The sequence below is a fragment of the Phoenix dactylifera genome, chromosome 1 (genome assembly GCF_009389715.1).
Source record: "Phoenix dactylifera cultivar Barhee BC4 chromosome 1, palm_55x_up_171113_PBpolish2nd_filt_p, whole genome shotgun sequence".
NCBI lineage: Eukaryota > Viridiplantae > Streptophyta > Magnoliopsida > Arecales > Arecaceae > Phoenix > Phoenix dactylifera.
In genome coordinates this window covers 30,064,329-30,080,460 of record NC_052392.1, presented here as the reverse complement: position 1 = coordinate 30,080,460, position 16,132 = coordinate 30,064,329, and the positions used below count along the sequence as shown (strand labels likewise).

At 36.9% G+C, this 16,132-nt stretch overlaps 1 protein-coding gene across 1 annotated transcript; it reads right to left on the bottom strand.

Moving 5' to 3' along the window:
- On the bottom strand, positions 1-16,132 carry LOC103710830 (putative clathrin assembly protein At5g35200). The gene is made up of 16 exons (XM_008796732.4): positions 15,873-16,132; positions 15,026-15,157; positions 14,860-14,929; positions 10,917-11,014; positions 8,432-8,573; positions 8,249-8,349; positions 7,539-7,622; positions 7,358-7,408; positions 7,184-7,249; positions 7,042-7,107; positions 3,030-3,107; positions 2,839-2,916; positions 1,444-1,593; positions 1,227-1,302; positions 1,021-1,142; positions 1-790 (listed from the first exon to the last, which is right to left on the bottom strand). The coding sequence occupies exons 2-16, from the start codon at positions 15,122-15,124 to the stop codon at positions 428-430; spliced, it is 1,644 nt and encodes a 547-aa protein (XP_008794954.1). The 5' UTR covers positions 15,125-15,157; positions 15,873-16,132; the 3' UTR covers positions 1-427.

Below are 16,132 nucleotides of genomic sequence, written 5' to 3'. Positions count from 1 at the left end.
TAATGAAAATCTAAAAGTTCCATTCAACATCAAATAGAAGTACAGACTACAATCTCTATTTTACATGCTTTAATACAGAGTGAAGCTAACAAGAATGAATGATTTGTAAACATATCAAAGTTCCTCTTTCTTTTTTCCCCTCCATTCTAGGTACATAGGGGAGGCAAGCCTAAAGAACAAAGTTCCTCCGCAATTGCAGATTAAACATCACGAAATTCACGCAAATCTCATGAACTTATTAGAAACTATGTTCACAAATAATCAAATCTCAAGCCAACGCTTTAACTGCACATACATGGCATATGATACACTCCCATGAAGAATTAAACCACCATTATCAACCAATAAACACCTGTTGCCCTTCCAGTCCACATTGTAGGAACTCAGCTTTCCTCACATCTTGGAATGACAATTCTTTACTTTCCATCTAGATAAAGCCTGTGTACATATTTGATGCCTGAAGAGGCTTACTTGAGCCATACGAATGAACACCAACCGTTGCATATGGATTACCAAGTGGGTTTAAAGGGACCTGGTGTTGCTGTTGACCCATCATCATCATCTGTTGCTGCAGCATGAAAGCCTGCTGTTGCTGGGCCATGGCTGCCATCTGCACAGAATGAGGCGCAGCAATTGCATTCGAGGCATAGAATGGATCATGAACCACTGGTTGCATAACAGGGCCAGCCATAGGTGTTGTCTCCCAGGGGTTGTAGCTTGTGTTCTGGTTTGCTCGTCTATCTGCGTCAGCATATAAGCTGTCTAAGGTGAGCCTGTCAAGCCCACCAGCCTGCCAGCAAATTGATACATAAATGGTCTCAGAGAAAGAAATCAACAAAAAAAGAAGGCATGTAAATGATTCACTTGTAGAGTCCCAACTTCCAAGGGAACTATCTGTCTATTGGTGTAAAAGGTGAATTTCTCAAAGAATTGAGCATCCAGGACAGAGATAACTCTCACAAATACGGGTGCAGTTTTTTCCTAAAAAAAAATGCATGCAGTTTTGAAGCAAAATATTACCAATTGACTTGAAGCCACAGCACTTTCATTTGAGCTGGGCGTTGTGATAAGTGCCAATTCCCAGCCAGTAGTTCCATTCTCTGAACTAAGACTACCAGAAGGGGCAGCTGCAGGCACGGTATCTGCAATAGTTAACCATACAAATTCAGTAACAGATTCTCACAATGGAGAAATAAAAATAGCTAAATATTGGGTAAGCAATTTACCAACAGGAACGATGGCTAGTGCCAAAGCATTTTGTTTTTCAAGTTCAGAGGTATCTGGGCTGGTATCATTTAATCCCTAAAAAGCACAAGTTATATTATTGGTTAGACATGAAATTATCAATTAAAAGACATACAGAAACAAGGTGAATCGCCAGTTTTTCTTTCGAGAAAAGGAAAGAAAGGGATGAAACTTTATATATCTAAGTTGATTTATTACCAGCAAATCTGTTTGCTCAGACACAGGGGCTTCAACTTTAACTGGTTCCAGAGGTGGGGGAGGTGGAGAAGGTGCTTCTTCCACTTCTGGGGTTTTCTTGTCTTCTATTGCCAGCACAACCTTTGGAGTGGCATTTTTCTCATCTGTTACCTGAGAAAAAGTAAATATTTATATTAGCTGGAAAATTTCAGTCAATATGATCCAAACGGGTAAAAACAAGATAATACTTGAATAATGAAAATATGATTATTTGCTAGAATGTGCCATAGTTCAAATGAAAGCTAGATATGTGGATAAACCAGACTTACAAAACACTAAGATCATGACAATGGATGCTAAAGGTAATCTCCTCTTGTCCAGGTAATGTTTCAAGTGGTCCAAGCATTGCTATTTTTCCTTGGAATGAGAAAGAGTACAACCTTGACATAAGACCGGATTGGATAGGATCAAAGTTATATATAACTTAGTTGACTGGTTTTCACAACAACCAGAACAAAGTTTACTTACGGCAGCAAAAGCACACTTCCCCTTTTTTGTTAATTTTAACTCAAATAACAAAACATATTTTAGGTCTCAGTACCAATTGTAGCCCAGCAATAAAACCATTACAAACTATAAGCAACAAGCTGCCAGATATATGCCACAAGCTCACATCAGATATCCTAATAATAGTCATATAAAGAATGGTAACAAATAGGTTATGATTTCCAGCCGATCCAGTGATGCTGAAGAATGGGAGTATTTGAATATCAAAGATTCATTACTGGGATACCTTAGAAGAAAATGGTTGCCCATTCGAGTAGGCTATGGAAGAAAAGAGAAGAACTCCACATTTCACAAGCTCTAGAACTCCAGCAATTACGCCAAACACATTAACTTCAATAATTATGCATGCCGGACTGCAATATTGGCAGCCTGACTTGAAAAATAAAGAAGGAAACCCCATCCTCTATAAAGCTTAACACATGCTAAACACCCAAGACAGGCCTACAAGGGCAAGCTCCCAACATGGCTAGTTTCATGACCCAAGCAATAAAATTCCACACAAGAATTTGGACAAGGACTAGTGAGATCTACAATTCAAAGTGCAAAGAATTTCACAGATTCAGATCAAAGCTTCAACGACCAAGGTCTAGAGGACCGAGAAACAGCATAGACTCTTAAGTCCAGCCCTGGTCCTTCTTGTCATCATAAGATACCCCACTTTCTCCTAAATGATCTTTGAATCAAAGTTGGAGACAGGTTTTTTCAACATTTTAACATGCTTTTCATTCTTCCTATAGAAATATAAAGATATCTGAGTAAGTATTCTGGCAGAAGATAACATGTGCCTTTACAACAATAAGCTAGGCCAAAAATCAAAAAATGTATAAGACAACCAAGAGAACTTAAAACCTGATCTTTGCGAACTGTTGATGCTCGTGGGGCATCTCTTACATATTCCTCCATGGTTGTGAGAAATGATGCAGGGGGCTGCATTATTATATATTAAATAGTTTAAAATTTCATGATCTGGCAGCAAGAAGGCAATATCATTCCCAAGAAGGAAAAATATTAGAAGAAACTGGAGCCATAAAAATGAAAACCTGTTCAATTTTTATAAATCTGTCACGTCCAATATCGATGCTTTTGCATACTTCATAGAATTCAGACAGTCTCTCTGCCTGCAAACAAATAGGTAACTTAAGGAAAAGGCAATCAAAAGTCTATGTACATGTAGTTTTCATATTCACAATATAGATGTCTTAAGCTCCTTTTAATCTTGATTTTGGCATAAACAGCATTACGTAGAAGGGAATAAGAAATGCAATCCAGACAACCTAGAGTAGAAAAAAAAAGGGTAGAATATATGTCCAGTTATAGTTTATGGAAAATTTCTCTTTTTGTTTACTCTTCATAATAAATGTGGGCCTTGTTATGGTTGGGTGGAAAGGCTCCTTTCGAGTGTTTAGCTATATGCTCAACAGAGTTTCAGACAAAGTTTAAGTTTTGGCCAAGATCAATTTAAAACTGACTGAAATTTTCAGGCAGCTTCAGTTGGTTCAGCTAGTTTCAACTGGTTTTGGCTGATTTTAGCTAGTTTTAGCCAAAACTAACTGATATAGATTTTATTCTCCTTTCATTCTTTTTGTTTGAATTTCTTACTAGTCATAAAACATTATGGAAGGATTTAAATCCCAATATTGGGGCCCATCCTGGTCTAGGGCCTGCCCAATATGGTACCAGGATGGGGTAGGATGGACCAAAACAACCATTAAAAATGAAAACAAAGAGAAAAAAACCAAAAATAAATTATATAGATTAGTGCCCTGGGATACCAAGCTGTCCCAAGCATTGGGATGCACAATCCCAGTCCATCCAGCCATGAAAAATCAAGACGGCTTGGTCTGAAGGAACGTGGGGTCCCAAATGCATCCTAGGACCTGGTCTGTCTCCAATCCAATACAGTAGCATCAAGATGGACTAGGATGGATCAAGTTCTTAATACTGACCATTGCAAGTTTTTATGGGCTCTGTTTTTCCTGCTGAGATGTTTCTCTTTTTACGAGAATAAAAGTGAAATATTAAAAAATCATAAAATTAAAAAAAAAAGTCATTTACTCAATTTAAATGGATCTTACTCTTGCTTAGTTCGGGTACTAAAATGAAAAGACTGGTATATGCACAGTTGGGTTAGTAAAATGGTGGTTTTTCTTGCTTAGATGGGTACTTAAATAAAATAGAATAAAATATGCTTAGATGAGTTTTACTTACTTAGATAGGTTATTAATTTTATCCTCTCATGGTATTAATAGGTATATGCAAGTAATACTATATTCTTGTGTTTTTATCTTGCTAGTCTATGCTTAATTGAGTAATATTTGGTATTTGCACTCAAAAAGATAGTACACTATTGTAATCTACTTAATGCATTAATTTAAACTGTTCAATTTCATTATAATACTACCAGACAAAACAAACTATTTTACTAAATAACTTAAAAGGCAACAAAATGATGTGGACATGGAATGCCGTACCGGTCCGTACCGGCCGGTACGGGCCGGTACGTACCGGTCCGGCCGTGGACCGGTACCGGAACGGATTAAAAACCGGTATTTCCGGTTTTTTATCCGAACCGGCCGGTACGGGTGCGTACCGGCCGGTTCGGAGCCCGTACCGGCCGGTTCGGAGCCCGTACCGGCCGGTACGCACCTCGTACCGGTGCGAACCGGCCGGTTCGCACCGGTACGATTTTTTTTTTTTTTTTTTAGAACCATAGCGCCGCGCGCTGTGGTTTTTGAAACCACCGCGTACCGGCCGGTACGGGACCGGTACCAGCCGGTACGTACCGGACCGGACCGGTACCGTACCGGTCCGGCCGGCCACCGGTACGCCGACCGGTACCGGTACGGCGGACCTTGGATGTGGAATAATATGAGTTGATTTTTTTTCTTTATTTCAGATTTTTCTAACATTTTTTATCAAAACTGAAAGTCTACGAAGGGGACCAAAACTTAAAACCTTGGTTTCAGCCACAAAAGGTTGAATTGTATTTTATTTATTTTATTTTCTGTGCATGCTGGAGGGAGGTTCAAGTAGCCAGCCCTTTTTGATGTGGGCTTATATTTTAATTGGTTATTTTCTTTCTTCTTTTTCCCTCTTTGTATAAGCTATGGACCCGCAAGGGTCAAAAAGGTAGATCAAAAAGGTAGACCAAAAACTAAAAACCCTAAAATCCTAGTGTGGTCCCGACCGGTCCCTCATAGCTCCTAGGAAGCAGACCACATTTGGTCCCAAAAGAAAACAACCAATCGTGCAACAAGAAAGAAGATCTAAAGCACGATCAGACAGAACAGTGGAACCCACAAATCCATCACCGTCCCAACAAGAATCTGTTTTGTCCTCATCCATTCTGTCACCATCTTTCCCCGTTCCGAGACTCATACCTTTTTGCACGTTATCCACCCGAACAGTGTCGACAGGAAGAAAGGTAGATTTTCAGTTTTTAGAGAGGGAAGGGTTCCACATTGGGACGAATCTAAAAGAAAGGAAGAAGACGGAAATAGAAATTTTTGAAATTTTTGAAACGTTATATGGAATGGGGGGCGACTCTTGACTAAGTGAATAACGTTCTGGAAGAAAATTATTTCGGAACAATGGGGGCCGACTCATTTGTTCTATGAGTCGACTCAAGTAAAGCAGGGGTCGACTCCCGACTTGGGTGAGCCGTCCCTTCTCCCTGAGACAGAGTTGTATCAGATCTCTGGTTGATTCAACCTCTCCCCCTCACTTCATGAGTCGACTCCTCATTATCATGAGTCGTCTCCTCATCACCATGAGTCGTCTCCTCATCAGTTAAGAACTAAAATTTTCAAATTAAGATCAGCTGAATATGATTTAATCAATGAAAGCAATCGAAATTAATTTTGTAAAAATTCAATCAAACAATGTTTGTACTACAATTTTAATCAAATGGGTCACAAATACATAGTTCTCCTCTTATTTCATTAAATCTCTCTTCACTTAAAGGTTTGGTGAAAATGTCAGCAATTTATCTTTCAGTGTTACCAAATTCAATTATGATATTTTCGTTTTGAACATGATTCCTTATGAAATGATGTCGTATTTCTATGTGTTTGGATCTTGAGTATTGGATTGGATTCTTAGTCAAGTTTATGGCACTTGTATTATCACATCTTATGAAAATTTTATTTAGTTTAATGCCATAATCCTCAAGTTATTGTTTGATCCATAAGATTTGAGCACAACAACCTCCACAGCCTCAGCTGTTGACAGTGCAACCGAATTTTGTTTTTTGCTAAACCAAGAAATTAAATTAGCTCCAAGAAATTGACAAGTTCCACTTGTACTTTTTCTGTCTAATCTACAACCAGCAAAATCAACATCTGAATAGCCAATCAAGTTAATTGTAGAGTCCTTAGAGTACCATAGGCCTAAATTTTGTGTGCCTAATAAATATCTCATGATTCTTTTAACAGCAATTAAGTGTGATTCTTTAGGATTTGATTGATATCTTACACATAAGCAAATACTGAACATTATGTCTAGCCTAGTAGCTGTAAGATAAAGTAGAGATCCTATCATGCTTCTATACAGCTTTAAAGTAATAGATTTACCTAGCTCATCTTTGTCAATCTTACAAGATGGGGTCATAGGCGTATCTATAGGCTTTGTATATTCCATGCCAAACTTTTTTAAGATTTCTCTTGTATACTTACTTTGGTTAATGAAGATATCCTCTCTTGTTTGCTTAATTTGGACTCCGAGAAAGAAGGTTAGTTCACCCATCATACTCTAAGGTTACCCATAGTTATTACTATATTATTATCATTATTATATTATATATTTTTTATTATCATTTTGTCATACTAAAAGCATTTTATCAGTTTGGTTACCAAACAGATATTAAAGTTCCGTAGCACTTCAGAAATATAGTTATCAAACAGCAAGCAGCTTTTTGTTAAAAGCTCCCCAAGCAAAAGCTCTACTTCCAAAAGCTCTGCTACCAACATCAATCCCAAACATAGCCTAAATTGGCGTCTAATAATGAAGATTATAAATATATGTATCAGCAAAACCAAAATATTTAAGAATTACCTGTTGACCTGATCTTCTGTATATGTCAAGTGCCCTAACAGCATTATGGCGCTGCATCTCAAAAAACTGCCACAATACCAGTTACAAACAGACTTAAAAAGCAGTAAATCTTTTATAGTCATAAGCACTAAACTTACAATACCTTGTCAACCAAATTGATTGTACCATCACTGATGGCATTATAAATCTTAAAACTTTCTCCAGCAACCTAGTAATTACAAATCAAACAAAGTTATGGAACACAGACATCCCCAGAAAATTATTTTAAACATAAACAAAGATACAGAACCAGAAAATTATGTAAAAAATTCCTTACCATTGAAAGTGCAAGATGAATTACAATATTATATGTTGCCGCTCCTTGTGGCTGCACAAAGTTTTGGCAATGAATATTTCTTATAAAATATCAAAACCAACACTCAAAACTTCATTTATCTAGGCTTAGATTTCAAAATAAAATTAGAAGAATGTAGGTTAAAAGGCAAAGTGTGGCTTACTTGGCAACCAAGCAGGCGAAAGAGAAGTTGCTGTAGTGCTGGCAATTGTTCCAGCAACTCAGCTGTCTCAAGATCGCGAATTCTCTGCAGACATTATACTGTTACTAAAAATGAATAATAAATGCTTGAAGTCTATGAAATATGGCTTGAAATGAGATGCTTTTCTATTGATGATGGTTTGGGGGGGGGGGGAGGGGGGAGGGGGAGGGGGAGGACCAATTGCGACATGCATATATAGCCTAGTCGCAGAGATATGACTAGAGTTTTAATAGCCATATAACAAATTATGAAACAGGAATCATAACCGACAGAGGAAGAATTTCAACTTTAAGACAAAGATAAACCACAAAAAAATCCAAAGATATTGTTACATGTTTAAGCTTGAACATACATATAGATGCATATGTGTGTGTGTATATACACACACACACACATACAGATTTGCAATTCGCAGGCACTGAAGATTTGCAATTTACAGTTGAGATGCCAAAATAAATCCATGCCATGCATGAATCAGATTCAAATCTTGACCATACAAATCCCTTGCAAGAAGGTGTTTAGGCGCTCATAACACCAAACAACTAAAATATGCAGATATTCCAATCCATTCATGATGATTTACAAGAATAATCCTTCCAATACACATCAAAAACATTTACTCATGCACAAAATTGAAAGGAAAAAGAGGAAGCTTTAAAAAAGTCACACACCGGGGGATCTGTTTCGACATCATACTTGAGCACTCGAAAACATTCAAGCCTCTCCTCTAAATATAAAGCATAGGTCCGCACCCATGTAGAATAATCCCATGCTGAACACCAGACAATAACAAAAATCATGGAAAACCATGTTTTCTCCATTAAAATTCGTAGTTTAGCTGAAGTACAACATACCATTTGCACTAGAGTCATCCTTAAAATGAGCCAAGTTGAGCATATGACTTCTGCTTCTTCCATAATTGATGAGCTCTTCACGGAATGTGGGGTCCACTTCCCTTAAAGAACGATGTATAACAATTAATGTTTTCAATGCAACCTGAGGAGAAATTAATAATGCATCAGCAACCTTCTGAATTTCGAAAATGTGACCAATGCCTGTATTGCTAAGATAAATAGATATGAGACATCCAACAGAGTCATCAAGAAATCAGAGTATCTAATTTTAACAATTGATTAGTAAGCTAAATGCACATAAATGATGCATCAAGATTCTACTATTAGTAAGCAAAATAACTGAACTTTTCAAGGAAATGATTAGTCCAGAGTCCAGACCATATAACCTACAGAAAGAACTTATTCTGCTCTCACACCCTTCCTTGAATACTTTGGAAATGCAAGAATAAAAAATGTCTAAAGAACCAAGCTCAAAAGGGAATATGTTTTTCGTTAACTTCTATGAGTGGTTATGTGCCATAACTCATGATCTTAAAGTTCATTAGTTACTCTAGAAAGAATTAACTCTTTTAGCACAGCTTTTTCAGAATCCTAGAAATGAAGGACAAAGAAGAATTGCCCAGGAGACAGATGTAGCATGGAGAAAAATGTCATCACTACGTGTATATGTTTATTGAATAGATTGGTCAGAACCTTGAAGTTCCATGCACTTTTATTATAGGTTAGCTCTCAGTTCATGAATCTTTTAACACTAACATCTACCATCCTCTCTGCTAGACTACCCATGATATAATTCTGGCAGTTTTTCCAAATGTACAATATTGAATATACAACCTTAGTCTTTTTAAATGTAAGAAATAAAAGTTTGGTTTTGGTTTCAGCTGTGCCATAAGTTTTGAATCTTGTTTTAGAAGAATAACAGAAGAAAAGAAAATATTATAAAACTAAAAGAAAAATAACACTAACATAATAGGTGTGTTTAAAGCATGGTTCACCACCCATCCTAGGCATACTGTACTGTACCTGTAGCAAAGTGATACTTGGTACAAGAGCCATAGCTTATGTCGGTAATACATATTGACCCATACCAACACTGTACCAAAACCATACCGGTATGGGTACTGAAACTGCATACTGCAGACATTAGTTTAAATGTACTTCATTTTTTCAGAACATCTACGTATATTAATATTACAGTTTCAATGGCCTAAGACCTGTTAGATTTGTTAAAAGCTAAAAGAAAAATACAAAAAATTAGGAAAAAAAATAGAAGAAACATTACAACAACAATGCAAGTTTTTTTATATATAAAGTTCAAATGCTATTTTAAAATTGTATTCTTTCATTTGGTCAGAATCTTATATGCCACTACTTGAATTTACATCAAGATAACCTTTAACTGTTTTCCTTTATAAAAGATCCAGTCATATATAAATTTCAGTTACTTCTTAAGACTTCATCCAATGTAAACAAATCCTTCGAAGGAAATTCGTGAAGGTTCCAGGGGTCAGTTCAGGTTGGTTCTGGCCATCATTGATCATTCTGGTTAAGACATTTTGATTTTGGTGAAAAGATCAAGCATTGGTTAGAAACCAGCAAATTATTGACACTACACCAATAAATGCAGGCTACCAGATATGTCTCTATATATAACATTACATAAAATTCAAAAAAAAGAGGCTCATTCTTGTTTTAAAGTATTCAGTTTTAAGGTGAAGAACTTCATTAAAAACAAGAACAAGTTCAACCATTGAAATGGGATAAACAAGAAAAAACTAATCTAGTACTCATGCATCAGTAGTCAATGTGCGTTCCTACGACCACCAACTTAAAAAGGGTATTTGTCAAGCTATTTGCACAACTGATATAGCACATGGGAATTCTGCTCTATATTAGAGCACCATTTTTGACTTCAAACCATCTAGTCATTTCCCTGCAGCTATAGAAAAATGTTTCATCAATTGAAATATAGAGATATAGGGCTTTATAAGGAAAGTTGTGCCAGGACAAGACTACATCTTCTGTGACAGAAAAGAAAGCTAAAAGCACAAATTCCCAAATAACAGTGTAAATATGTCTTGTTCAATATAAAAATTACCTATAGAATCTTCCTTTCGAAAACTTTCATGGGGTATTCTAACTAATAGGTATAAGAACATACTATATGTGATAATGTAATGCAAGAATTACAATTTCAAGGTTTTACAGCAATTCAGAGAGGCTACTGAGCATGCTTCATGAGTAAAATTTGTCATTAAACGTTGTTGTTTATCAAGAAAAAGCATACTTTTCTTGACTAATTTCAGAGTATTCTAGCCCTTGCATCGGTAGATAAAATCAGGTACAGTAAAAATTAAACCAATGACCAGAGCTGTTGTCTGGCACTGAATATATCCCAGAAGATACATCAACACAAAAACTATCTATTCACACTCCGAGCAAGAAAATAAATGCATATAAGGTGAGAAAAAGTTCGAATATATACCGCCCAATTGTGTGTCTTTGCAAGACGCCTGGCAAGAGCATGAATGCAGTAAGCAACATCAGCCCGAGGTCTTGCAGCTGAAATGGCATAAAAAATAGCTGCAAACCCATAAAATAAGTACTGTATTGAGTAGAGGTCATGATGATTGTTTAAAAAATATTATACAACACAAACTAAAAATTCAGATGAAAGCAAAAAAAATATTAGATTTAGATGTAGGATTAGGAAAAGATATTCAAGATGAAGCTGTTGAGAAAGCATAGTTCAAAGAACATGTTTCCCACTATGTTGACACGATTTAGATAAACCAAGACAGCATTAACCTACGTAACAGCTTTACATAATTGGAAAACCCAAATGTTTAGATTCATACTCAGAAGAACACTGCATTTGATTTCTAAATGTAAACTCAGCATTGGCATCAATTGTTGCCATGAGCAATCTGATATGATGAGTTCTCAATACTAGATTACACAAAAACATTCGTACTATAAAAATCCAAGAGAAAACTTTGTAACAATGTTGGGAGATTCTTATACAAGATTATAAAAATTAAAATGCAAAAAAGAAGGAAAAAATTTAAAAAAAAAACATCAATTGGCAAAAAAGCATGAGAAACAATTGGAAAAGCCTTAAGAATCAACACATTAAACTTTAACAATTGGAAAAGCCTTAAGAATCAACACATTAAACTTTGTTACAAAAAGTTGTTGCAAACATGAATTGGTGTTCAATGAGGGGTTGCAATATAGAGCGTTTAAGGGTAACAAATGCATTGATCCAAGAGGATCACCAAACTCATTATGGACCAGTTGGCCACTTTGAATAGGTCTGGATAGGATAAGGGAGCAACATCTGCAATTCCAGGGCACAACTTTTTTGCACACAGTTCCATTTTTAATGATCTTTATTGGGATTTCTAATATTTTTCAGAGAACTACAACATGGAAATCCGCCAATAAGCCTATTGGGCTCTGGAGAACCCCACCCAATTCAAGGACATTTAGGGCTCCAAAATGCTCAGTCAAACTCTTCTTGCTATTTATAGTAAATATTGATTGAAGGGTAACTCATAATTCGTGAAGGATCAAGCAACGTGACAATAGACAAAGTTGATCTAGGAGTCGATATCTAGCCTCTTACTGATTTTGAATTTTTCTATTTTTTCTATTTTTGAAAAATCAAACATCTTTAGCTTAGGGGTGCAAATGCGTCGGATCAGGTCATGAGTGACCCCTACCCAACCCGGTTCCTTATTCGGATCCTAATTTTGGACCCAGACCCAACCCAATTGAAGGTCGGATCGAGTCGAGTCGGGCCCACTACTACAATTTTTTGGGTTCATGTATAACCCGGACCCAACCCAAAAAATTTAGGTATGTTTCGGATTTAGATCGGGACTAGTTCGAGTCAACCCATCCATAGCTTCAGAACTTGTTTACACCCCCGCGGACCTAAATAATTTTATAGATTCGGATCGGATCGAGTCAGGGTGGGTCGTAGGATTAAAAACCCAATATTACCCAAATTTCAAATGGATCGAGTCGGGTCTAAATTCAATAAACGCAGATCCGACCCAAAAAATGGAACAGATCCTATTTTAGAATCTGACTCAGCCCCACGGGTCCTCCAAAACGGGTTGGATCGAATCTAAGTGGGTCGGGTCGGATCATTGATCAACCCGACCCATTTGCAGCCTTACTTTAGCTAGAAGAGGAATCTGACCCAAATTTTGAGAGGCAGACTTCACTAGCATAAATAGAGACCTTGTATGAGAGTTTTGTACCTTCAGAATTGAAAGTAAAAAAGGCAGGAACCCTACTTACCACTTTCCCATATACTTCATTTTGTTTTATTGTTTCCATTATTCTACAAGAGATCCAACTTGAGCAATTTAAAGGAAGAAATTCCTTCTCTCTCCAATCAGATCATGCATAGCCCTTTGATTAGAGTACTTACTACTCTTATATTCATAAGAGTAATGCATCAAGCTTAACATTCCCTATATGCTTAATGAAAAAAATAATGCCCATCATGGCTTTAGTTAGTGAATGATTACTATGAGAAATATGGAACATATAAAGCATGTCATACCTCAAAATGGTCCCAAAAATAAAAGAAAAAAAGACATGCCTAAATAATGAAACCAAGCTATTCCTATCTCATCTTTTTGGAGGTGAACGTCATACATAATGTGGAAATATGAGAGTCGCTATCACAAGAACAAAGAAGATCTAGCATTTTCCAATTAGAGCTTGTATGAGGAATGAAATAGGCACTGATTTATGAATGCTAGATGTATGCCATTGTTCTCAAAACTGATTTGCTGAATGGCATTCCTTATGTTGATAAACAATGAAATGCCTTATGGTAATGTTTGTATCCAACAATATTGCATGGTGTAGACCAACTAAAAAAATGCTCAACAAAGATGAAGCAACCATAATTTGGTTGTGTATGATATTTGGAGAGATCACTATTGGCCACCTATTAATCATAGGAGAGACCGTGTATGGGCAATTGTTCATGGAGATGACCATCAAATAGGACTCGTTTATAGAATAGCCACTAAAGTAAGTTGAAATTACCACCAAAGACAGTTGCTTATGGAGGAAACCACCTAACCCAAGGGAAGTCATTTACCGCAAATAACCATCCTCCTTACGATATAAGTGGATGAAGAAGTCTGCACGTGGTCTTTATCCTTCTCTTCTTCCCCAACAATAAACACTACATTACGTCACAAACCAGGCTTCTAAGCCTTCAATTATCTTTTCTATTTTCTTTTCTCCAGGGTGAAGGTCCAACCTACTCTGGGGTCTTTGCCCTCTATAGTGGATCTAACCTACTCTAGAGTTTCATGGTGTTCACAAGCATCTTGCCAAGTAAATGTACCTTCATTATTTTATGCTTAATGTTATCTGACATTGTATCTTGTATTCCTTTGAATGGATGAATCCTTTTGTGTTCTTATATGGATGAACATTGCTGGAAATCTTTTCTTCCTGCATTTAATGATATGCGAGATATCATAAAGAGATAAGATACAACGAGACATTTATTGCAGAAGCATGGGAGCAATTAAGTAAGGCACTCTGAGATGATCCAGGTCATTTCATTTCTCATCACTGTATAGAACCATTTAGGTCACTCTCTTCATTGGATGGCAAATTTTAAGTGCACTTCATTAGGCATGGAAAGGAGCCCACATAAGGATCCACCACCCTCCATACCAACCACAACACACACAATTTATAAACAAGCTCCCACGAGGAAATGGTTCATTAAAGGTGAGTCCCACCATGCCAAACTATTTTTGCCTCCAAGAATCTTATATATATTGAAATTTATATTCTAACTGAAAACCAGAGGGGAAAAAATATAGCAGTACAAAAGCTACTTTAGTCAGTAGTGAAGAAGATAAAATTAAATTTTCAAAGAATTATATGGAGAAGACTTCAGAAACATAGAGGATTTCCATGAAGGTGTGTATCAAGAAAGCACCAAAATAATTAAAACTCCGCAGGTGAGCATGGATGGGTTTGGGTAGTACTAAAAAAGGCTAACATTTTAGCAGATCCCTATGTTAGATTTAGTTAAAAATTGATATAGAATGCAACTTCTTCCACACACCAGTTTTCTCCAATCTCCAGGGTCATCAAAAACTGCTGAATACCTTGATGCCCAGGAACATGGCTATTGTTTTGTTCTCCCTGTGGTCTCCAATGTCATGCCCAAGTAGAAATAATGTTCCAACATGAATAAATAAAAGACATAATGTTTGAGGAGATCTAGATATGTTTCTCTGTAAGCACTTGCAATAGAATCCTATATGTAGTCTTATCTGATCAGAAGTATATGTCAAAGTAGCAAAGAAGCCCAAACTCGGAGCTTTACTTGGTTGTCACGGGTGAATAAAGAAACTGAGAGAGATGCCACCCACCTTTAATGTGCTTTTCCTTTGCTGGACGCTCAACATGGTTTGTCGCCTTTACAATCGCAATGTCTAATTCCTGAATATAAAGCACCACAACATGGATCAAGAAAAGAAACAAAATTTAACATGAAATATGCATTAATAGGATCCATTATCTTAAAGATTTTCTCACCTTGTAATCACTGTTCACTTTCGCCAAACTAACTGTGGTCGTGTCCTTGATGGCCCCTAAATATTTCCTCAAGCTCTGTTGTGTTCCCCCTCCAGACATTCTTCTCTCCAAGAAAACAAGTTCCTACACAACCTAAGAGGGCAGCAAGCACAATCAAAGAGCATAATTAGATGCAAAATAATACAAAACTGAAGGATTAAACACATCGCAACAGCAGCCAATTCCCAAAGATTAAAGAAGGGACTCCACTTGACTTTCTAGGACAACTGCAATAAAATTACTCATAAAGAAGGGACATTAGATTCAAGCTTCAAAAACCTGTCTTGATTCATCAAAAGACCCAACTAACGAAACTGAAACATCCAACAAAAAATAGGTGGTAGCTGCTGAACGGTTGCAAAGCAACAATTCGAAGATCCTACCCAACAATAGAACATACAGATTTTTTAAACACATCCCGACGGCATTCAACTCCCACAAGGGAAAGAAATGACCCTTGGCTTCTAAACCTAAACAGCAAACTCAGTCTCAACCATCAAAAATCCAACTAACCAAACAAAAAAAAAAAATTCCATCTTTGAAGGACGATCCAGCTACAAACTATCAAACTATAACAAAAAACAAGGCAAAAAAAACAAATAACTGACAATACAAACATCCTCAGAACCATAAAGCAAACAGATCCACTTCCGATCTAAACTTTTCACTTCACGAATTAAAAATTCGAAGGAAAAACCTAAACTAAAAGCAAAAGCGGGGAACATGTATAGGATACCAATTCGAATCAGGAAAAGAGCAAGCACCTAGAAATTCAAACGAAAATAAAGAAAAAAAATATAAAAATTACCTAATTTGAAGCGAGAAGCAGAGCGAGGAGGATGAGAGAACAGAAGGAAAGAGCCGAGCTCGGAATCGAGAATAGGGAGAAGAAGGAAACAAGGTTAGGTTGGTTGCGACGGTGGCCGAGACTTTTCTAAGTTCTCGAAGGAGGACTTGGGTACAGTGTTCCTCCAAATGGTTACCTTAACCGGAGACTCATGATAGGGACGGAGACGCGCCGTCGCTTTGGAGGTCGGAAAGGAAAGCTATGGCTGTGGGCGGAGCAGC